The sequence below is a fragment of the Vipera berus genome (assembly GCF_964194415.1).
Source record: "Vipera berus genome assembly, chromosome: 4".
Classification (NCBI taxonomy): Eukaryota; Metazoa; Chordata; class Lepidosauria; order Squamata; family Viperidae; genus Vipera; species Vipera berus.
In genome coordinates, this window is record NC_138206.1 from 88529288 (window position 1) to 88553559 (window position 24272).

General features: G+C 35.4%; 1 protein-coding gene across 1 annotated transcript; it reads left to right on the forward strand.

Moving 5' to 3' along the window:
- The first annotated feature begins 1830 nt into the window (after positions 1-1830).
- On the forward strand, positions 1831-22412 carry TMEM182 (transmembrane protein 182). The gene is made up of 5 exons (XM_081326470.1): positions 1831-2086; positions 2357-2456; positions 4273-4371; positions 12242-12379; positions 17115-22412. Exons 1-5 carry the CDS (start codon positions 1946-1948, stop codon positions 17336-17338), a joined length of 702 nt encoding a protein of 233 aa, XP_081182596.1. The 5' UTR covers positions 1831-1945; the 3' UTR covers positions 17339-22412.
- The last annotated feature ends 1860 nt before the right edge of the window (positions 22413-24272 follow it).

Consider the following 24272-nt stretch of genomic DNA (forward strand, 5'->3'; position numbering starts at 1 on the left):
TAGCTGTGTTATGATCAGACTAATGATATGCTGTCAAACCTGCAAATTATCTCAATGTCTCTGATCTACTTCTGTGTTGAATTAGTTCAACAAATTCCTTTACATCTAGGCTTTTCCAAAGTAGTCAATATTGACTTCTAATGGTCAAAGAGACTATCCATTATTGTTCTTATTACTTTCACTAAATAAAGTAATATTTATTAAATTATTTTCATGTAATGTGTTTGAGGGTCGATGAACAATCTGAAACTTATGAAGGAGTCATTGACCTAAGAGTTTGGGGCCCTAGTTTAAACAATTAGACCACTTTGTGCAGAGAGAGGGATGGAGGGATGGAGGGAGATTGGTGTGCACATGTCCAACTACTATACAGAAAAGCTATACAACTGAATAAAATCTTACCTTTTTGCCAGTGCAAACCCAGATATCACCATCCCAATCTCACATATTTTGGAGGTATGGAGAATGAAATTTCTAGAATCTGAAGACAACCAACCCATCAATGATGCAGATTTGTTCTTCTCGGGCATGTATTCCCAGAGAATCTGGATGGCATTAGGATGCAGAAAACATCTATTTATATTTGAAATGGAAAAATAGTAGTACAGCCTGTTTTCTAAAAGCATAGTTGTGTTACTTGGCTGTCACTAGAAATCACATTCTCTATATCCAAATCTCATTAAAGCATACAAAGTAGGACCTTTCATATTTCTACTTTCTTGTGAATATAAGAGCACATTAGATGCTGAAATCTTGCCTGCAGAGATGTACTTTTCATTCTGACTTTGAACTAAACATGTGTTGTGATTCAGGGTCAGCCTGTGGGTTCGGCAGTTGGGTTGGACGACTCAGAGGAGGAGGAGGGGGGTGTTGAAGACCTTGCTGAGGGGGTTGAAGATCTTGCTGATGAGAGCCCTCAGCCAGGCCCCTCCCACTTGGTCACCACGGAGACCCAGCTGTGTGAGCCTGACAGCATGGATGAAGATGACCCACAGCTGGCCCTGTTCAAGGACGCCCGACGCAGGAGGCAGTCAATTAGGAGTAAACAGAGGAAGGCAATGGGGCTCCTCAGAAGGAGGCAGAGAGAAGCCACGCCCTGAACTCTATATAAGGGGAATGTGTGGGAGGGCTGGTTTGCTGAAGGCAACCGCTTGGATAGTTCCTGTTTCTTAAAGCTCCTGTTTCTTGGTTCGTGTCTTGTTTGTTTTTGTAGCTATAAATTTGGCAGGTGTAATTCCAGCCTCTTGCCGTTTGTAAAGGGGTTGTCCCTGCCTTTTCTGCAGGGCCGGTAGCAGGCTGGTACAGAACAACATGTATGCTCTCATTTAAACACAGTTTAAAAAAAGCAAGTGGGCACATTTCAGCTTTAAATGTCTTGGAATGAGACAGTCAATCAGTCAATGAGGCTCAAGTGTTCTATCTACCTGATGATAAGCTTCAACGTGCCTACATATCTGCAACTTAATTTTCACTGTACTTTGTATGTTTGCCTGTGACAGAGAATAACTATTCTTTGCCTCCTTATAGGAAGAAGATAAATTGATTGCAGGGTATATATATTGCTACTGCTTGTCGGCACTGGATATTGAAATCCAACCTAGGCAGAATAATAACGGGACAGTAATTTCATCCCTCTTCTTCATATGTGAATGTACCATGTGCAACAATATTTCAAGGCAATAGCTATAGCTCGCTAAGGGAAGGTCAGCTATTTTTGGCTGCTCACGCCAGCTAAGGAAAATACTGTAAAGATGTTTCAGGGAGTGTCCCAAAATAGAAGTCTATCTTCATTTGCTAGGGGTTGCAGTTTAATTGAACACAGATCCAAGCCATAGCATAAGCAACACTATTCTTAACTAAATTTATCTAAGGAGGACATTTCTCCCCCACCACCCTGAAGTATATATTTTAGATCTATCAGTTATTTTTAAAGAACAAATCAGCAATGAAGTTGAGTGTTGGAATATTTTTTGGAGGCTTCTTTGGAGCTCTTGGGATTTTGTTTTTTCTGATTGCTTTTGGGACAGACTATTGGCTTCTGGCTACAGAAGTTGGGAAGTGTTCTGAAGATGTGAATCGCACTAGGGTTAGTATACTTTTTATTTCTAGGAATAATCTCTTGCAGTGGTATCAGAGATGTGTCTGTTTGGTCTTGTTTAGAAAGACCATTGAATGCATAAGGAACATTTTGATTTTAATATTAACCTCAGCCAGTAATATTCAGGAGGTTACTTTCTCTGATTTCTATTTTGGTCAGTAATATACAGAATTAGCAGGAGTTATGATCAATCCACCATAAAACATAGAACATGAGTTCATACAAATGTATGATGAGTTTTTAATTTCTTATGTGCAGGAAGAGACAATTATGTTCCACCATGAGGGTTTCTTCTGGAGATGTTGGTTTGATGGGAAGATTGATGAGAATCCTAGCAGTATGTTAAAGTTTTGGTACAGTAAGTAATCTAGTTTAGACTTACTATGCAGAATGCTTACTTACATTTTAAAATTTGTCTGCTTTAATAAGTTCTATCTGTAGAAGGAAACCTTTTTGTATGGCAAAATGGATCTTCATGAGTATTTTTATTATCCTTCTCTCTGCTGGGTTTCTTTGTGATTCTTTCGAAATCTGTTCTAGAGGATTCCCAATCTTCAAGATCAGATATGTGGATCTGTAATGGATATTATTCTGGACAGAGGTTGAAGAAGGCTCACAGTACCCCTTTTCTTTAAGCTGCTTTATATTCACAGTATTCAGGAGAGGTTCACTTCAACCACAGAAAGCAATGGTTTGCGACACTCCAACATAGCATTCACTAAAAACCCAGCATGTTTCTTCTAGGAGTATGATCCTGTATGCAAACATAAAAGCTATAATCTTAGAACACTTCTAAACATGCCTGCCCAAATGCATTCTGCAAATACTTCTAGCAATGCTTCACATAGTGATATAAACAAGATTGAATAGCAACTTCATGTTTGTGCTTGTGCAAGAGTTGCACAAGCACTTGAATGAAATGAAAGAACTTATTTGAATATGTTTTCTTTTTTCTCATGCACTACTCTAGAGCAAGGTGTTTTGTAAGTAAACAACAGACAGAGCCTTTCTATATAAATATCTATGTAGATTTGCACAGATGCCAACTCACTAAGCATCCGGTATTCCTAAGCATTGTACATAGAGAACTAGAGAAACATAAAATTATAAAGTTATGTTTATAAACTGTTTTAATCATTTGGGAAGTATAATAACTGTATCGATTTAAGTTCCTCTTAAATATTTAAAGTATTTATGGAAATAAGCGTTGCCCATCTTTCCATAAAAAACCTAATTGCTGTTTGTAGGACCATAATTCAAAACAATTGCATCAATAAAAACTCTAAACTATAGCAAAGTTTTACCTAACATCAAAAAATAAAAACAAAGCACTAATGTCTCAAATGTCTTTCTCTCTTTCCCTCTACCCATCCACCTATCCACTTTTCAGGCAATTCAAAAGCATCCTCCTTTTTCCATGCTACTCTCCAGATTCCAAATGGGAGATAGTGAAAGTCCTAAAATGAAATATTAGGACTCTAATAGAACAAAGTTAGATGGAGACTTGTCTACTGAATGATTTTTCGATGATAGAATATTGGAATTACAAAAAGGTTATGCAATGTACTGGTAGTTTAAACATTAGAGAGACTGAAGAACTTGGGAGGAATAAGAATGCGTGTTTATGTTTTTCTTACACTTATGTGATTTCCTTATAAGGATCTTCTGTAATATAGACATCTGGGAATCAGGAAAAGTCAATGAATGATATTTTGCATTTGTTTGTTTGTCTTAAAAATGTAAATATAGACATTTCACTGGGAAATGGCTTGAATTCTCTAGGGAAGTCCTTTACCGCTTCTGTTTCACTCTGAATCAGTTCAGAGTGAATCAAGCAGTACTATTACTGCTACCAAAACTTCCTCCAGAGTAGTGTTTTTCCTACAGTTGCCTTTAGCTAGTCCAGATCATGTAGCATATTTTTATTTTTAAGTGTATATGCTACCTGACTCCTAGAGACTGTGCGATTTGACACTGACACCATAGAGCCCTACAAGAACTATTCCATTAAAAGAATGTAATTCTTTTTTCTTTCCATTATATAATTCAGAATCTTGGATCTTAAACATACAGGGTCAATTATTCATGCACCTAGCCTAAGCATTCTAAAATTGGGGAAATTAACATGTATAGAAATGCAAGTTAATAATTTAGCCTTCGTTACTGTTTTTCAGCGAACCAGTCACCTTCTAAAAACTGCACCCATGCTTATCTCTCTCCATTTCCTTTCTTAAGAAATTCCCATAATTCAACCACCTATAATTCTGCAATTAGTAAGTATTCTTTGTTGCAATTATGATATTATTTACAATTCTTCAAGTTCAATTCCAGAACTGCTGTTCAGAAAGCACAGCAGTAGCAATTGCTCTAAGAATTATAAGCAGATCATCACTTCTGCCACTGAAGCCCCATTTTGGAATTGAAGCCACAGTGTTGCATTGTCCTGGGATGTTGTTTCTTGTGTGAGTAGATCCTCTATAGTCATAACTCATTTATGATCACCAGAGTCATCAGGTTGGATTCTGTGTTCAGATGGGTCATTGTTTTACCAGTATGTATAATTTTTATTTTGGTTTTTCTCCCTAAAAGTCTATGTGATACTTAAGGCACATTTCTAAGGTGAGAGTAAATAGCATTGTCTTAAACCAGGTTTTGTGTGTGTGTGTGTGTGTGTGTGTGTGTGTGTGTGTGTGTGTTTGTTTGTGTTTCATTCCTGGCAACAGCTTTGAATAGGTAATCTGATTTTCAGTGATCTTATTCTTATCACATCTCATAATCTTTTCTCACCAATAAAGAAACTGATATCTAAAAGGAGCAAGAATGGCTCAAGGAGACACCAAAATTCTAGTATCCTGACTTGTGTGATTGGAAGGGTGGGGTAGATATAATCTGAGAACTCTGTGCATATATTCAAGTTCATAATGTAAGTTCATGCTTAACAAAGAAAAAAAGAGTGAAGTATTTCTAGGGAAGAACTAGTCTCATGGAGGTTCAAATTAAAATTAATTTGTCAAAAACAACACTTTACTGCTAGCTGAAAACAGATGGCCAGTATCCATTAGTAGTGTCCTTTTATCAAAGAAATTGAATCCAACATTTTTAGGTTGAAGATTGCATTGTGCCTTTAAATAGCATCTCAACAGTTACACCTAAAAATAAGGTAAGACGAGAATTGAGAAATGGGTTGAGTGGGGTTAAAAAAATTAAAATACACTAAATTAAATCAAATTATCTTAATAAGATATTGGTGATATAGTTCCTCCCAATAGTTTAGTTTCATAGGTCATATGAAAAAGGTCAAGAGCAACATTTTGAGAGGGGGTGGTGGTGAAAAAGTCAAGACAACATAGCACTTCTTTTTTTGTGTGTTATGATATCTTAAAAAAAGAATGGTGTGGCATTTTGATTGCTTGAGTATCATCTTGCCTATTTTTACCTCCACCACAAATGGTCTTTTATATATTGATCAAATATGTGATTGGTAAAATTTCAAACCGTAGTCACTGTATTAGTGGTCACATCTACCCGACCCACTAGAGCAGGGAGGTAAGGAATGTTGCAGGTCCTGTCCCCTAAGGAATGCATCTGGTAGGACCCAGAAGAAGGGCCTTCTCCGTGGTAGCTCCCTCTCTCTGAAACATCATTCCCTCAGAGGTTAGACTGGCCCCCCACTTTAGCACTCTTCCAGAAGGCACTGAAGACCTGGTTCTACCAGCAGGCTTAGGGAACCCAGAGTGGGATAAAGTCCAGCAAGAGGCTAGTTTAATGTGTATTGTAGCTGGGGTGGAGGTGGATTATTATATTATTTTATTTTTCCTGTTATTTTATTTTTTATAAGGTGTTTTTCTATTGATGTAAGCCGTTTTGAGTTGCCATGGGCAAGTAGGCAACAATACAAATTTTCTAAATAAATAAGCAAGCTAGCTAGCTAGCAAGCAAGCAAGAGACCTCTTTGGGGGATTTTTTTTTTGCACCTTCTGTGTTCCAAACCCATCTCTTTGGAAGAGCTTCCTTCTCAGATTTGGAGGGCCCCACTCTATTACCATTCCAGAAGGCTATGAAGACAGGCATTGAGCTAGAATAGGAGTGAGCCCAGCAAATGTAAATGTAGAGTTTATAAGAAACTATTTGTTGTGATGGGATATACCATATGATATTGTGGGGTTTTCTGGCTTCTATTTTATGGAATGTTGTTGTGAGCTGCCTATGTTGATCATGCATAAAATAGGCAGCCATACAAATTCTTTAAATGGGACTTCTGGTTTTGTGTCACAGTGGGATGGACACAAGAAGGCAGGGCCCTGCCTTCCGTGCCCAATTTCGCCCTGCTGAGGGCCCTAAAAAGGGCCTAAAGTTGCCATGAAGAGGCATTGAAGAGGAGGCGTGCCTTGTTGATTATGGAGAGATGACGGTCTTTCCATTCGATCCAAGGAAAGCCCTCCAAACTGGCAGGGGAAAGGCTGGCTACATTCCTGTGGCTGGCGATTAGCTGATGACAACCAAAAAAGAAAAAGCACCAATTATTATATCGTAAACAGCATGTTTGGAACTGGGTGAGAATATTGATCCTTTCTTTACCATTTTACAACTGAATTTCCTGGGAAAAGCTTCCAAGAAGCTAAAAACCTCTGAATGTGAACAGAAACAGTGTTTTAATTTTAATTTTAAAGCCACAGTTTTGATAAATTTGAGAACTGAGATAACTGTTAAGATTTTCTCTTTGGAAAAAAATATTGAAGTGAAATATAAGAAATCAATCCTTTGTCTTAAGAGTGGAAAATGGACTTTGAATGACATCTAGTGGTGAATTTGTGTACAGCACTATAATTTGTTTCCTGGCTGCTTGGTGACTTCTAGCTTGGGAGAACAGCTGGCAATAAAGGAAAATATTTTGGTATTCTTATCACCCTGATCTTCTTGGATTATAAATACCTACTGAGCTTGGACTTTTAATCCAAAAGCTAGTGGGACAGAAAGAAAAATTTGATTTTGGACTATTTATTTTTATTTATTTTATTTTATTATATTTATATATAATACACCTGGCTGGGAGAGACTTTTGAGTTGTTTTCAAGGAGGTTAAACATTTTGAACACTTTGAACATTGTGTATTACAACTTTACCTGACTGACAATTTTTGGATACCTGAGACAAAGGATCACTGTAAAATATTGTTTTCAGGACTGGATCTATACTCTGGGACCTATTGGATTATAAAGGCTATATATAAAGACCAGAAAACTAGATGAAACTTTGATCTACTCTTACTGAGACTGGTGATACTAGAGGATCTCCAGGAATGATGCCTAAAGAAAAAACAAACACCTTTAAGAAGGAAATATAGTCTATGCTACAACTAATTCACCAAACAATTGTTGCATACAAAGAAGACATAAACAGAAGCCATAGTGAGACTAAAAGCAACAATATAAATGAGCAAATCTCCAAATTAAATCTACAACTGGAAAATCCCCAGACAATGACTACAAAGTATGAACAAATAAACCAGAAATCAGAAGACAAAGCAGAGGAAATGGATTTAGAGACAGAAGAGATACAAGAAGGGAAATATAAATGACCATATACAAACAAAATACTGCAAGACTTAGCCATAACAATGAAAATGCAAAAGACTCTACCCCTTAGGTCTACAAAATACATCTGATGGCAAGGAAGAAGATTTTTAAAAATGGAATATAGAGCTGTTAGGGGAAATGTTACAACTTGAGAGAGAGTGAATGAAAAGAGAAATTGAGGGAGAAGGAAACTGGGTGTTGCTTAAGGAATATAAATGGGTGGAATTCCCTGCCAAAAATGCCCTACCTAAATTGTCTTCCTCATGCCAAGCAATTTTCAAAAAAAATAGAAAGAAAATTCCTGGGTGATTTAATTGCCGTGGCTTAGAAAGCTATTTGGCAAAGAAAGAAAGAAAGAAAGAGATAGATTTAAAAAACAGGAAGATTTGATCTTTTAGAGGGGGCATTATAAGTTTAAATACTTATTTGAATAAGATTAAAAGAACAGATGACCCTTAGATATAATTAGACTTTTATAATTAAATATATGATTTAGAATTAAAATAGCATTTTTTCTTCTTTCTTTTTTTGATATGTTAAATATGAAAATAGGAGGATTGGTATGAATAAAACTTTTAGCTATATAAATGTAATTATTATAGAGAAAATCATAACTGACAAAGATATTTGAAATACTGATGGGAAATTAAACCTTAACAAGAACATGAAAAGCAGGATAATGATTCATGAATTGATATTATTGTTATTTTTATAATATTAATAAAATATGATGAAGATGCTTATATCTAACTTTGTATACATCAATAGTACCAAACATTGTAACTGTGTAATGAGGGGGAAATGGAAAAAAATGAGGAAGAAAGGAGGATCAGGGAAAAAATACTGGATTGTGTAATACTGAACAGATTTATATTGAAGAGGTTAATGTCAAATATGTGAACCCATACAACATGTTGTTTATTAAGCACTAAAGATTGTAATTCTTAAAAATCAATAGAACATTTTAAATGTACAAATTCTTTAAATAAAAAAAAACTTCATGAACTCCTATTATAAAAAAAGGTCAGCTAGATGAATAAAAAAATCCTGAGAAACATTGAGCCATCAATCACATTGTTCATAAATTAGGCTGATTTCTGCAAAAAGGAAGCTATTTGTCTAAAGAAACTCTTATCCTGAAAAATCATCTCCTTTCCTCTTCCCAAACAAACTTTATTTGGTTATATAAAAAGTGACATAAAATTGCAAATTATTGAATAAAAAAATAAATGAATCTATTCCTATTCAGTTTTCTTGGAACCTTTTCCTTTACAAAGAAGTAGAAAGAAATAGGTAGATCAAATATTGAAGACAGTTAATTTGTAGACTCCTTAATAATTCTACTGGAAGAGAAAACATACTGGTTATGTCTACCCTTAAGAGCAACCTGAGAAGAAGATTATTTTCAGATTTTGCAATCAATCACTCAATAACTCAAACAACAGTCAATCCCCTTCTTGAGGGTACTTCTAATTCTGCAAGTTTTATGATTCAGTGAAAGACATTAAGAAAAATTTGCTCTTCTGACTGGCAATATCACTATGATAAAAATGAAGCTCAAATACCCATTCAGTCCTGTTTGTTTTCCTGTTCCCAACAAGCTCTTTTATATTTTTAGCCTTGTGAAGCATTGCCAAAACTAGAGCTGTGACATGCTGGAGAAAAAAGTTGTGATACTTAGTTATGGAAACTATTCGTATTGCAACAACACAAAGCATGTGGATTTGAAACCTGTAGCACCACTTTAGTGAGACAGGCTATAAGGAAAGACACAAAGAATACACATGAATGCTGTATGTCATAAATGTGAGGTAGGACACAAAAGTGAGGCATAAAGAAAAATTCGTGTATTAGTTAGAAGAAGAACAAGGAAATGGAAAATGTCAAACCACACATTCACCCCTGGAACACCTTAGTATAGCTTCCATTACAGCTAACCTCATATGTCTCGCTTGTAGCCGACCACAGACATAGCACAGGAAACTTAGAGGCTAGCAAGACACCTGTGACCATTGTTAGAAGCAAGGTTGCACTATATTTAGCTAGAATTTTTGCACTGCAAAGGGGGGCTAGGGGTGAGCTAGAAGGGGGCTTAGAATTCATGTAACCAATCAGAATTCATAAGTTACATTTCCGTGTTCTGTGACTTTTGAAGACTATAAATGTACTTGCTTGTTTCCTGGAAAGTTGTTCAGACATTGCCTTTGCTTTCTAATCTGAACCTTTTGCGCGCAAAATAAAACAAACTTCTTTTGATTCCGAGGTCTGAGTTTCTTAATTCTGCAACATTAGTGCATTTTTGGCCTACTACTTTGGAAATAGCCTAAATATAAATATTAGACCAAATTCCACTTTATTTGTTGATAAATTATATTGTGTAAATATCACACAGTGAAATAATAAATTGCTTCATTTTGGATGGCTTACAAATTTAATGATAATGATAAATTATTATTTCTGTGTATATGAGAGCAAGTGCAGAAATCTATGGAAAAATTTGGGCCCCAAATTTAAAGGAATATTTAACTTTCCAAAAGTAGCAGATAATAAGTTTCCAGTTCCTTAGCCATATTGCTCCCTGAATAATATTTCTGATCACAAAAAAAGAAACAAAGATGAACTGTTTCTACATCAGTTTCTCAAAAACAAACTAACAAAATAATTTTGACTGATTGCTTCTTATGAATGACAATCTTCAAACTGAGGAATTCTGCCCAAGATTCTAGAAAATGTTAGAGACTATAGTTTACTGTTAAGGAAAGAGGCTATAGTTTGTATATCTTATTTTGAAAGATCCCATTAGATACTCAACTGTCCTTCAGCAGTCGGGTGCAAATAACCACTTCTTCAACCAGAAGATGTAGAAAACTATAATAAAACACAAGATGAGTTTCTTCCTTGTATTCATATTAAATTGTGTTTAGACAAGGGTTCCAACCGTTCACTTACATTTTTATATTTTATATCAAAATAAACTTTTGATCTGCCATCATAACATAGCTAGAAGTATATATTTAAAATAAACAAAATTAATGTATAGATTCATAATCAAAGCATATATAATCTATTTTATAGTAAAGTATAATTACTTATTGAGAGGATACTGCACCAAGGCAGTTGGAAAATAAGACATGGTTTTATGTAATATTTGCAATTGCAATTGTGTACATGATGTAAATTAAAAAAAATATTTTTCTTGATTTTGTATTTAATTTATATGCCACCCATCTCACTCTGCAAAATGACTCTGGGCAACTTGTTTAGGTTATACCATATAAACAGAGTATAATAGCAAGTGCTGTGACCAAGATTAGATTCTAACAACCCTTTTTTTTAAAAGGACTGTCATTTATACATTAAGAAACATAGCAACCCTAATACATTTACAGTCTTTTTTAGAATTAAAATTATTTGCATTACAGTGTAAATAAAGTTTCATTTAAAATCTTAAAAAATATTGAAATAGTAGTACTTCCTTTATTAATAAAGTATGTGGAAAATTAATTTATAGAAGGCTCATACAGTTTAAACTATTTTATGCAACTCCATTCATAAAACAGTAGTTGAAAATATAGTCTAAATATTAATATTATGAATAATTCTAAACTGTTTTTATTGTAGTGGGATGTATATTTTAGTTGTATACAAATGATTTCATACTTAGGCCTTTTCACAATAATTTAACATTTTCCTACTTTTATATTTATATTCATAATGAATAAAATAAATGGATTTCCATGATTCTAGTTTTTATAAAGAGTTTCTTAAAAATAGATGCCTAATTAGTCAATTAGTTTATTATTATGAATATTTGAGGGGAAGAACAACATATGTTACCAGACTCTTAATGCATTGATCATTATCCAGAACCTTTATTATTGCTTATCCTTAACACAATGATTTTTGATATTTGCTTTGAAAAATACACAAAGAAATGTACTGTCTGAATAGCTCTAGTTATTAGCAATTCTGACTTTTTTTAGAATTCATATTTTGGCTTGTCTTTCCATTGATACTTTCAGTTTGGATTTTAAAACCATGTGTAAATACATTTTGATGAATATACAGTATACATTTCTTAAAAGCACTCAATTCTGGTTTTCAACATTTTTGTGACTTATCTTGGCTATGTTTTAAACTTTTCTTTGCATTGTCTCTAGGCTCTGTTTCTACTTTAGTAAGATCAATTGTATCTGGTAAAACCCTGCAAATATCTTGAAGAATCTTGGCTATAGTTCAGCACATTATTTTATAAACAATTTCCATTGGCCAAGAAAAAAGTGAACTGATTAACCACATGTCTCTCCAGCAGATACCAAGCAATAGGGATTCATAACACTTTTCACATGCATCATTATATTCCAAGATGATCTGATAGTATTTGGCATTCCTTTCTAATGCAGGACATATGGTGCTTTAGATTACTGATTACCAGGAGGCTGTATTGGAATAAATGTTCAGATTGCTAATATAAAAAAAAATGCCAGGGAAGGCTGAACAGATTTTGTAAAAATTGTCTGTTATTCTCTAAAATCTCTTTTCAATATTCTTCTGTCCCCATTTCCAGTTTATCGTGGTTTCTGGTCAATTTTCATGCTCCTTGGAGTGGTCACTGTGGTTGTTGCTAGTTTCTTCATCATCTGTGCTGCACCTTTTGGTAGTCACATCCTCTACAAAATAGGAGGAAGTTTTTTCATTGCGGCTGGTAAGTTTCACATGTTAGTTGTCTCAAAGCAATATTCCTTATCCTAAAATTGTAGGCTGTGTGGTTCAGGCCATAGATGCAATGCAAAGACCCAGGGAGGGTTTTGAGTACTAAATATAAAATACCTTGGATATCTATGGGCATGTTTCTTGAAAAAGCCTCATTGAAGAAAGGGTTAACATTTTTTTAAAAAAATTATGTGTATATGTATATATCCCAATCATTCTATGTCCATGTATTTATCTATCATAAAATCCTTATTCTTCACAATGTAATGCATGCCATTTTCAAAATATCTCCAGAAGATAATCTAACCTCCACATATTTTGTGGGACAGCATCTAAGAATGCCTTCTTGTTTATGTAGCAAGGAAGTAATCCATTTAGGAAAGTACTCTTGGAATTGTGGTAGTTTCTTCAAGAAAAAATATCAAAATTTATTTTGAAGCCTTTGGAAAGACAATAGAAAACTTAGTTTGAACCTAATTCTCTCCTTCAAGATCAACCCTCAAACTTTGTCTCCCTCTCCTGACAGACCAAGAAAATAAGAGCCTTACTTCCAGTCATTTCTATCTCTTTCAGAAACAACTCATCAGGTGTTTCTGCAGAATACATGCATACTTGTTTAGAACCCAGATCTGACATCCAGGACCCAAATATGTATCTTTTCTTTCCCTTGTTCCATTCTTTTGGATTGATCTGTAGTTCTGTGTAAATATTTCTGTTACTACATGCAGTCATTTTTATTTTATTATAGATACTATTCTTACTCCTCCTACTCAGTCCCCACTTCTGCCACAAATTCAGGGTCTTGAACAATTAATTTTAGCCTTGTTAAACTATGCCTGACTCAATAACCAAATTACTCTACAACATTATCCTTAAGTGATTCTTCATCAGTTGCTCCATTTCTATTCCAAACTTTGGTTCTTACAACTTTCTGATAAATTCTATACCATCCTGTTTCAGAATATAGACACTTTGTTGGATTTATATTCCATCTGTCTCCTTGAAGGAATAGTCAAGGTAGCCTTAACACAAGTTTCATTTATCTTCTTACCATTTTCCTTCCCACAAATTTTATGGAAATAATATGCTAGTGGCTGGAGTACTCCTGGCTTTCTTCTCATTTATTAATTTCAAAATATAGTAAAATATTCTATAGATTTGAAATTATCTAAATTCAGAGCAAGCTATTCAAAGTACATGAGTCTCTGTAAGCATTTAATGGCCTAACCAAGAGATTATGCTATGCACAGAACAGGAGAAATCTGACTCAAAAGAGATGTTGCTTATGTACTGACAATGTTGGATAATAGTTGTATTTAGAGCAATCCTATGTGTGTCTGCTCAAAAATAAATCCTGCTAAATATAACGATGGAGTTTTACATCTAACCATCCAACTCTTCAATGGAATAACCCTATCTTTTTTCTTAGCTTTCTGCTCCTTATTTATGTCCCTCCATATCACTTCATGGCTTTTCGGAGGATCAAAGTCCTATGACCTTATTTAAAATACTGCAGTTGAAACATATCATTTTATTTACCTCAGCTAAAACAGATCATGGAATGTGTGATTTAGAAGACTCTCTTCTAGCTCGATCCTTCCTAAATTCTGTTCTTTTCTACATTGGTTCAGAGGTTAAACAAGAAGGAAAAAGAAGCTTTTTTAGCAGAGGTCTTTATTTGATTATTTTAAATCAATAATCAAACATGCAAGGAAATAATGGGAGGATGGATGTATGTTTAATTTTCTCAACCCACATAATTTATCTTGTTTTGAATTGCTGTCCCTTCATATATTTACTCTAACGCATATACAAGAAAGGCTGATTTGCATGTTGTCTACTAGCAAAACATGCAGATCAGCTACCATTTCAGAGCCACTGTGTGACTTAGTCTTTTTTATCTTCAGGCTGACTTATGTCCTTAGATCTTTGTAGGATTTGATTGAAGCTGTGTGAAGTGCATGAAGTGCCTTGACAGCAGAACAGTCTGTTCTTATGAGATCAGAAGATGTCCACATACATCCTGCTGACAAAGCCAACAGAAAGAACAAAGTCTAGAATGATTTTTTAAAAATTAAGGATTTTAAAATCTCTGTAGTACTAATGGAACTGGGAAGATCAAGAATTTGTTCCAGCATACAGATACTTCTCTTACTCATTTATTTACTTTTGAAAGAAGCAGAAGTATATAGGAATGAAGACTTCTGCTAATCCCTGCTTCTCATCCCTATGTTACCTTATACCTTGTGGATAAAATATGGGTGCCCTTGAAAAATGAAATAGCAAAATGAGTAATGGTGCGGGATGGAGAGAAACAGAAAGACGAATCCTTATTTATCCAAATCTCTCCTGAACTCATTGTTTATGTTTTTGAAGTAATGTGTTCCATCCCTTTGTGATTCATTACAGCTTTAAGACACATTTACTAATGAACTGTCCAAGCAAAGGGTCTTAACAGGTTGGAACAGAGGAACTATGTAGCAATCTCAAAGGTTTCCAAAAATTCATATTTTTATTGAATTTAATCATAATCACTGGGCTTGAATGGCAATGGCCATTTGTGATGATCATAATAATGGAACATTTTTCTCCCAGAACAATAAGTGTCATTTGGCGCATTCATCTTGGTAATAAACCAATGGTACAATTAAGCATTCAATCTGTTTTGAAAGAAGTCATGTAAATAATGAATGTTTAAATCAAGAATTGGAGCATCTGGTCCTCCACTGGTTTTTGGTAATCTGCTCTTCTCAACCTCAACGAACCTCAACCAAAAATTGATGGGCCAAATATTTTCTCTATTGGATGAATAGATAGATATCACAAATCTATGTGCTGACCTTCTAAAATGATTGATTGATTGATTATATTTATATGCTGCCCTTCTCCCTAAGGACTCAGGGTAGCTCACAACAATAAAAACTAAAAAGAACATGAAAATACAAAATTTAAAAAATAATTAAACAGTAGATATGTTCAATACGTAGTAATTTAACCCCATAAAACCAAATTTAACACCATAGTCAGTCCAGGCCCGATTGTTGAAACATCCATGTCTTCAGGTCACGGCGAAAGGACCAAAGGTCGGGGGCCATCCACAGCTCCAGAGGCAGCTCATTCCAGAGGGTCGGCGCACCCACAGACAAGGCTCTCCCCCTAGGGTTCGTCAGCCGGCATTGCTTAACCGACGGAACTCTGAGTAGGCCAACCCTGTGGGAGCGAACCAGGCGATGGGAGGTTGACAATGGCAGCAGGTGGTCTCACAAATACCCCGGGCCTAAGCCATGTAGGGCTTTAAAGGTAATTACTAGCACCTTGAATCGCACCCGGAGGACAACCGGAAGCCAATGAAGCTCACGCAGGAGTGGAGTAACATGGGAGTATCGAGGAACTCACATAAGTACCCGCACGGCCGCATTTTGCACCAGCTGAAGCCTCCAGGTGTACTTCAAGGGCAGCCCCATGTAGAGAGCGTTACAGTAATCCAGGCGAGAAGTGACAAGGGCATGGGTGACCGTGCATAGGGCATCTCGGTCCAAAAAGGGGTGCAACTGGCGCACCAGGCGAACCTCTGCAAAGGCCCCCCTGGTCACAGCAGTTAAATGGTCTTCCAAATTAAGCTGTGAATCCAGGAGGACACCCAAGTTGCGAGCCCTTTCAGAGGGGGGCAATACCTCCCCCCTATCAAAGAGATGGAACATGTTGGATGATACGAGATGCCGGTATCCACAGCCACTCGGACTTGGAGGGGTTGAGCCTGAGCCTGTTCCTTCCCATCCAGACCCGTACCGCCTCCAGGCACCGGGACATCACATCAAGGGCATCACTGGGTTGGTTTGGGGTGGAGATGAACAACTGGGTATCATCCGCATATTGGTGATACCTCACTCCAAAACCACGAATGATCTCACCCAGTGGCTTCATATAGATGTTAAACAGGAGGGGGGAGACAACAGACCCCTGAGGCACCCCACAAGAAAGGGGCCTCAGGGTGGATCTCTGCCCCCCTGCCAATACAAACTGCGAATGGCCCAAGAGGTAGGAGGAGAACCACTGTAAAACAGTGTCTCCCACTCCCAACCTCTCGAGCCATCGCAGCAAGATACCATGGTCGATGGTATCAAAAGCCGCTGAGAGGTCAAGTAGGACCAGGACAGAGGAACAGCCCCTGTCCCGGGCCTGCCAGAGATCATCTACCAGTGCAACCAATGCCGTTTCTGTGCTGTAACTGGGTCTGAAACCGGACTGGTACGGGTCCAGATGATGCTGAGTAATATATAGTATAAAAACAAACTTAGAACATTGCTCCCTATGTAACTAGTAAATAAGTTTGCCAATAAATATTTCTTTAGATGTCATTACATCCATCCATAAAAGATTCCTACTAGAATAGAAGACAAGGGTAGAAGCAGACTTGGATTCTAGTTCATTTTTAGCAAAATAAACTTGCTGGGTGACTTCGGGTCATTTACTTTCTTTCAGCCCATCCTTCCTTGCAAAGTAGTTGTAGGAAAAATGGAAGGAGAGAGTATCATGAATGTGGGGAGAGTGTCATGAATGCTTCCTTGCGATTCTGAACAAAATGGAGGATAAAAATCTAACAATCTATTCTGTGAAATTGTTATTTATAGGATTGTAGAATCTGTTTTAATGGTTTTCTAAATTTTGTAGATATTTCTGAGTGCCATAAATATTTAGTAAAACATTCTTTCTTCTCCATCTGTCAGGCATCCTATTCTCCATGGTGGTTGTACTATATGTTATCTGGGTCCAAGCAGTGGCTGATCTCAAAACCTATGAAGCTGAGAAGAAAATTGACTGTTCAAGTTATTCTATGTATGTACGTTATGGCTGGTCTTTTATACTGGCTCCAGTTGGAATATTTTTTGCTATGTTTTCTGGCATGTTGTTCCTCCTGGTAGGACGTACAATTTATCTGCATTCTGATTAGCTGGGTAACTGGTGCTTGAAGTATTAGTGTGTAGTGAAGTTGTGCTAAAAATGTTTTTTATACATTGTTATCCTTACTACCATAGAATGCTCATGGTACCATTGAAGATTGACTTAAATGACTAATGTAATTTCATATTTCTATTCAGTAATACTGGAAGTGTGATGCTTAGGTTCAGTGAAGATTGCTTCACAGAAACATGCTCAGGATTGTAGCCATTGTTTATATATTCTTCTCATGAAGGACATAAAAATCATTTCAGAAATATAATGCTTTCATATTTCTTCAAATATTCCTACATGTAGTAACATAAAAAAATATGTAAAAGAAGTAGGTGCAGGCCAATTCAACAATTCATTATTGACAGTAGCAACTTAATGAAGGAACATTTACAATGAAACTAGGTCTTCTCTCTTGCTGCTGAAAGTAAGGAAAAGATTACAGGAGAGACCTTTTAGGTCAACCTTCTCAATTAATCTACAAGAAAGATCCCAAATTTCATGTCTTTAGCAATAACATTTTAATATTATATAATAATATAACAATACTAATTTCCAGTAACAGGCACATTTTTAAATTCAATATAGATCTGAATTTTCTCTATCATCAATATATTTTTCCAGTGTAAGGATCTGTGTACTTACGACAGCTAATAAATAAGGTCTGATCATTAATTAGCCTTGTAGTCAAATTGTATACTTTTCTTAGGCACAAAGAATGCAAAATTATATGGGGAAGTCCAGATGCAAATACCTACATTGCTCATGAAAGAAGTGCCAATTTTGGTCTCCTTAAGAGTCATCTGAGAAGCAGTTTGGACTATATGTTGTCCTTCATTAGAATATTGTTTGAATTGGTCTTGCAACCTTGCTGAACAAACAAGTGTCCCTTGGAAAGCTTACTCTATTTGTTTTTGTTTCAATTCTCAGTATTAGTTTTGCTATGAGGAACCAGTTCTGTTCTTAAAAATAATTATCCATTTAATGCTTTAGCCAATGATACTGTTCAGTATAAATGCAACAAATCCATGTGGTCTGAATCATGAACAGCTCATCCAAAGGAACTACAAAAGATGATGGATAAAAGTTATCGAGCTCAGCCCATTGCAAACAGCAGCTGTTGTTGCTTACTGGGGCATCAAAACAATGCATAATATAATAATTATAATTATTTCATTTTTACATTATGTTTTGGTGTCTAGTATAGTTTATAATTTGATCCGTTTGATCACATTGTTTAAGCTTTTGTCCGTCAATCACCTTTTCATAGTCCACTTGTTGTTTTACATAGGAAGGAAGGAAGGAAGGATGGATGGAAGGATGGAAGGAAAACCTATGATGGATATGTAGAAAGGGTGATCATATGGAATGGAGAATAATGATATTTTTAAAAACTCATATATTACCACAGCACACTTCCCATGTTGAAGAAGCAAAACTATATTGAGTTTCATTCTTATCTAGACTACAGTTGATTCGACCCACTTGTTTTCTCTCCCAGATTGATAAAAGCTACTCACTACTTGCAACTTGAGCAGAAGGCCCCAGCCTTACATATGGTATCCTTTTTGTTCTGGCTCAGGATGATAGGCTTTCCCCTTAATAACTTAATCTACTGTAAGACTGAAGTACTATGGATAATGTAAAGGGGGCATTGAAGGCTGCTTCATGTATTACTACCATTGCCAGACAATGCATGTTAATATTCAGTTAGGGTAGAATGAGGAAGGCCAGGGAGGAGGTATTAGAAATATTACTTATATTTTTCAAGCCTGGAGCCAGGTCTACATTTCTCAAGTCTACTATTGCTCCTTTTATTTCTTATCATTTTGCAATCATTCACTTTTTAAAATTAAAACCATGCTTTCATTGGAAAACTTGTTCCATCCTCTATTTTTGGTAATAGCAAGAAAGTATGTCTCTTAACAGTCTGTTTACATCTCTTTCACTATAATATAATCCCCTCTTTTGATTTTCTCTCTTCTCCTCTTACCACAGTGGTTCGGTGTAGAATTAAAGCCAGCACGATTATGTTCTGATAAATATTTAAAGTGACCATTTTTATGGAACTTCTGTCTTCATTTTTCCAAAGCCTTCTCTGTTGTCTGAATACACTACCAGTATAGGAGGAATACCTGTATGCCTCAGAATATGACTAGAGGCTGGCTAGTCATGGCATCATCTATTCACCAGGAGAAAGTGATTAACAATTGAAAGTATGCCAAATCTGCTTCTTGCAAATAGGAGCAGATTTCAAAGATAAAATTTTTATCTCATCATTTGCGGCAACATATGATAATTGGATTTCTTTAGGAAAATACATATATATGTATTTGACATATGTTTTCTATGAAAAAAAATTAGTGTATATGTTCCCGTTTTTTTAAAAAAATAAACTTAATGAGGAAAATATTTGTATAAAAGAAGGTTTTTCTTTTCTTCTTGCTCTCTGTTTCTCTCCAAATGATGGTGCTAAATTTCATTATATTAGCAAAACATAAAACTTGCTGTTTGCCTGGATATGCATTTTACTAATCTGGTTGTTATGCATTTATTCTTCCCATAGATCTCAAAGCTGGTTTAATGTTCCATACTATTTCCCACTCTATGAAAAAGCCAAGCTTCCTTATCTCCAATTGCTTTCAGATCCAGTTGCCTTTGGATCATATGCTTTTACTAGGAAACTATTCTGACTCATCCAATAAATTTGATGGAAATGGCCTTATTTAGACATCTACCTACCATTCCTTCAGCCTTCTGATTTGTTTGCTGTCCTTAGGATTTTTCATTAATATTAATTTATTCTCTGGCTGCTGGTGATATTTTTCAGTAACATTTTTATAGAGTTATTTTAAAACACATGACCATTTTCATGTAATGTTTTATATATGAGCATTTTTTTAAAAAAATAATGGGTCTTGTGGGCACTATATATGAACAATGCTTAGGAAAATGTCTATGGCAGGGATGGGGAATGATGGCCCTTTTTTGACTTGTGGACTTCAACTCTCAGGATTCCTGCCTGTGGTCTATGGGAACACTTCCCCATCCAGCTGTTTGACAACTGAATACAATGAGCTTAACTACTGAGGTCCATGGGCTTAATTGAAAGACCCAATAAAAAGTGGTAATTCCCTGTAACGTGGTTGCATTGAGGCATCTGAATGGTAATTCCAGAAGTGTATAATAATTTTCTAGGTTGAGATTGTGGTAATGGGAAAAATAAATAATAAAAGCTTTATTTTTTTAAAAATAATAATTTTCTTTTAAATATATATTTTTAAAAGAATGCAAGCAATAGATAATATACTTACAAGCTTAAAAGATTATGGGCAATAAAATTAAAAAAGCAGATATAAACCATGCTATATGAGTGGATAGCCAAGAAATCTGAAATATCAAATATATTCTAATACATAATTAAAAGCTTATAATATAATAAGACAGTCCACATTCATTTTCTAATCAAAACATGTCTTTGTGAAGCTTTAAATGTAAGGTGGATTGAAATTTTATTGCATAATAACAGTAAAAAGAAACTGTGTAGTGCCTCACAGTGAAGCTATGAAGTGGTGTTATAATTGTAGTTTTTCATTAATAAATAATAATAATAATAATAATAATAATAATAATAATAATAATAATAATAGACAGATAATTAGCAGAATGAATGTGAGCAAGATAAGTTACATTGCAATGGAGAAATTCCCAACTGTTTTTCCCTTTTGCTCAAGGCATCATCACTACTATTAATGTTCACCTATTGTTCATTTTCAGGAGAAATGACATGCTTTTTGGATGCTGATTTTTTGACAAGGCAGATCAATACACAGTATAATAAAAAGAATTATTTGGACATACCAGTACAATACACACATTGATACTAAGGACACCTACTTAGGTAGTTAATTACTGACTTGTAGATGCCCACCCACACACCCCAACTGTCAACGTATATTTTCTTAAACTATTATTTTTTCCTTCCGTTCTTGTAATATATTTGTCTATCTAGTTCAGTATTATTTATTCTAGTTGACAGCATGTTCCCAGAGCCTCATGAAAACAGTCATATCACTTAATCCTTTGAATTGAAAATGCCAAAGACTGAACCTGGAACTTTCTGAGCTGAGGAGGATCGTGCCATAATCATGACATAAGCAATCCATGTAGAAATTGAAATTTCAGTATTTTAAAACATTGAAAAAGCATGGGAGAATTACATGAGAAGATATCAGGTAGGGATGAAGGTAGGGAAAATCTTTTCCATTCATCACCTCTTGCAGTCCAGTGACTTTACTTCTGAATTCATGCTGCAACATATTTCATGGAACTATTCCTCCATGGTATACTTGGCAGCTATTTTAAGTTCAGATCATATTACTCCATTCAACATTTGGCACCCCTGTTCCTGAGTTGTACGGGACTGATCTTATCAGAAATCATCTCACTGGTTTTTGTTCTCCAGAATTAAAGCTGACAGCATGATCCTTATGATCCTTTTTTTCTTGGTATGTTATTACTTTTGTAACAATGTTTTGCTAGCACCACAGGGGAAATTCAGCACAGTTGTCAGTCAGATAGAGTGAATTATCAGACATGTTAGCTTTGCCTCTCACTTACATTTGCTTAAGAGCTTATAAGTTACAAAGACTGTTTTTTAAATGCTAAATTGAATGAAATGTCCTGTCAAGGATATTTGAGAATGACATACAGAAATTTTTCCAGTTTCCAAACACTCTGTTCTGAAATACTCTAGTTTACATAATCAATATGGTTGGAGATCTTCAGTTTATTAATGATGGTGAGGTGAGAATGAATGTTACCCTTTCAAAATATGAAACTGGCTTCATAATGTTATGTAGTAACTATATTGGAGTGGTTTTATGTATATGTATATGTATTTGTATATGTATGTACACACACACCTATATATTATACAGATTCATTATTTTCCAAACGTATAGAACTACAATAAATATAATTCTCAGTCTACTTTCCTTGGAATTAGAAAGTTGTGGTATGACACATTTGGAAATTTTGTCCAAGGCTGACAGGAGCCTCAAGATCAGGAAAAGTCGTATTATACAAATTCATGGGCTATAGGCTCTTAGTGGCTATGCTCCATGATATTTGAATTAAATCTTGGATATTGGATAGCACTGACTGCCAGATGCTAAGGATTAAACAAAGGTTGACAGACACATTTCCATTGCATCAATGATTGCAACCACTTCAACAAACCTTTTGAATTGGAACAGTGTGTTAGACACTGTGATGATACTATCCATTCTAACTAGGAATATATTAATGTGTATTTTTTATCTAACAGACTTGTTTTCTTGCATCAGTATATAAAATATTATACCTTAATGGCAATCACAATTTGTCTAACCCCTTCCATACAGTATAATAATGAAGTGACTCATTCTTCCCAATATTGATATTTCCATAATATTTGCATATTAGTTGCATGAAAACTCTCCTGAATTCTGAATGTAAAACAAATTCTAAGTAAAGGAACCATAAGCAGAAGCCAAAAGAAATTGTAGTGAGGAATCAAGGGAGTGTATTATAGTGATGTAAATTTCTGACATCAATTTCTCAAAATCACATGTAGAATTTGGGGAAGGAAAGGCTTTATGTCTATATTTTTTCTTTTTATGACCCTGTAATCCCTTGCTTCAGGGTGGAGCTGGGGTGACTGGAGTTGATACCTGACCTCTATGCAGAGTTCACAGCAGATATTTTCTCTTTGTGCCCTGATAGAGAAACATTTGTCTCTGCCTAGGATTGAACTCTTAACCTTCTGAGTGGGAGGGGAGCGTCTTCACCTCTCGTCCACTGCACTACTCAGAAGATTTTATGTACACAAATCAGTGTAATTCCTTCTTCATTTTTGTGAATTCTGTCCATGTTGGGTATGCTTTTCCTTTTCCCTTTCAAATTCAATGTTTGATAGCAAGACGTAACCTTGGGCATAAGTTCATTAAAAAACCCCAATACCTTTTTGTATGTTCAGTCATCAGATTTCATAGAACCATCCATCTGTGCTGTAATAGACATGTATCATCAGCATATGTCAACCTGACTGTCTCCATTTATTCTGTAAGCATCTGCCTTTATTTATGTTAATGTATCTAATATACTGAATATATGTAGCTCAGAAATGAACTTTTGGGTTCTTGCTGTTGTTTAGGCTTGGTTGCTCTCCAGCAGATGTTTCATTAACAGGCTAGGTAATGTCATCAATGCATGGAAAATGTTTGTTTGGAGAATAATGAGCTTAAACAAAACTAAAAACCCAATAAAGATAAATGCACAATAATGGATACTGAGAATCAAATTTTAAAATTGCAAATGGTATAATTAAAAAACAAACTTAAAACTCATGTACAAAGATGTATAAATTATTAGAAACCAGGCAAAGGCAGGCCTTAGTGTCTTTTCTGATTCTGGAGTTGCAGAGGAAATCTAACTAGCCCTCTGAAGGAAAACTATTATTACTAGTGGACAGAATCACAATTTCATAAAGGACTACCAGTTGTAGAATTATTCCTTGATAATTGCTCTCTCTCTGATCAGAGTTTCACCAAGCTCTGTAACTCTCAAAACCTCCTTTAAAATCATGATCAAATAATTTTTCCTTCCATTCCAGGCTGTAATTCCTCACAACAAAAACAGGACAAAACACTTATCATTCTGCCCATAAAATATGTATTGATCATTGTAGTTTATTTTAAAATAAGTTTTGAGTTGACTTCCAAAATCTTCATTCTCCATAAAGAAGATGTAGAAAGTAGAGGGTAGTCCCACATCCCACTTTGTTTTACATCAGGAGTGGTCAGGCCTTTGAGCAATGTCCTTTCCTATGTACCAGTGAATGCGCTATCAAGAGGGCACCAAACATTCTTTTCTAATCTAGGATTAACTGCACA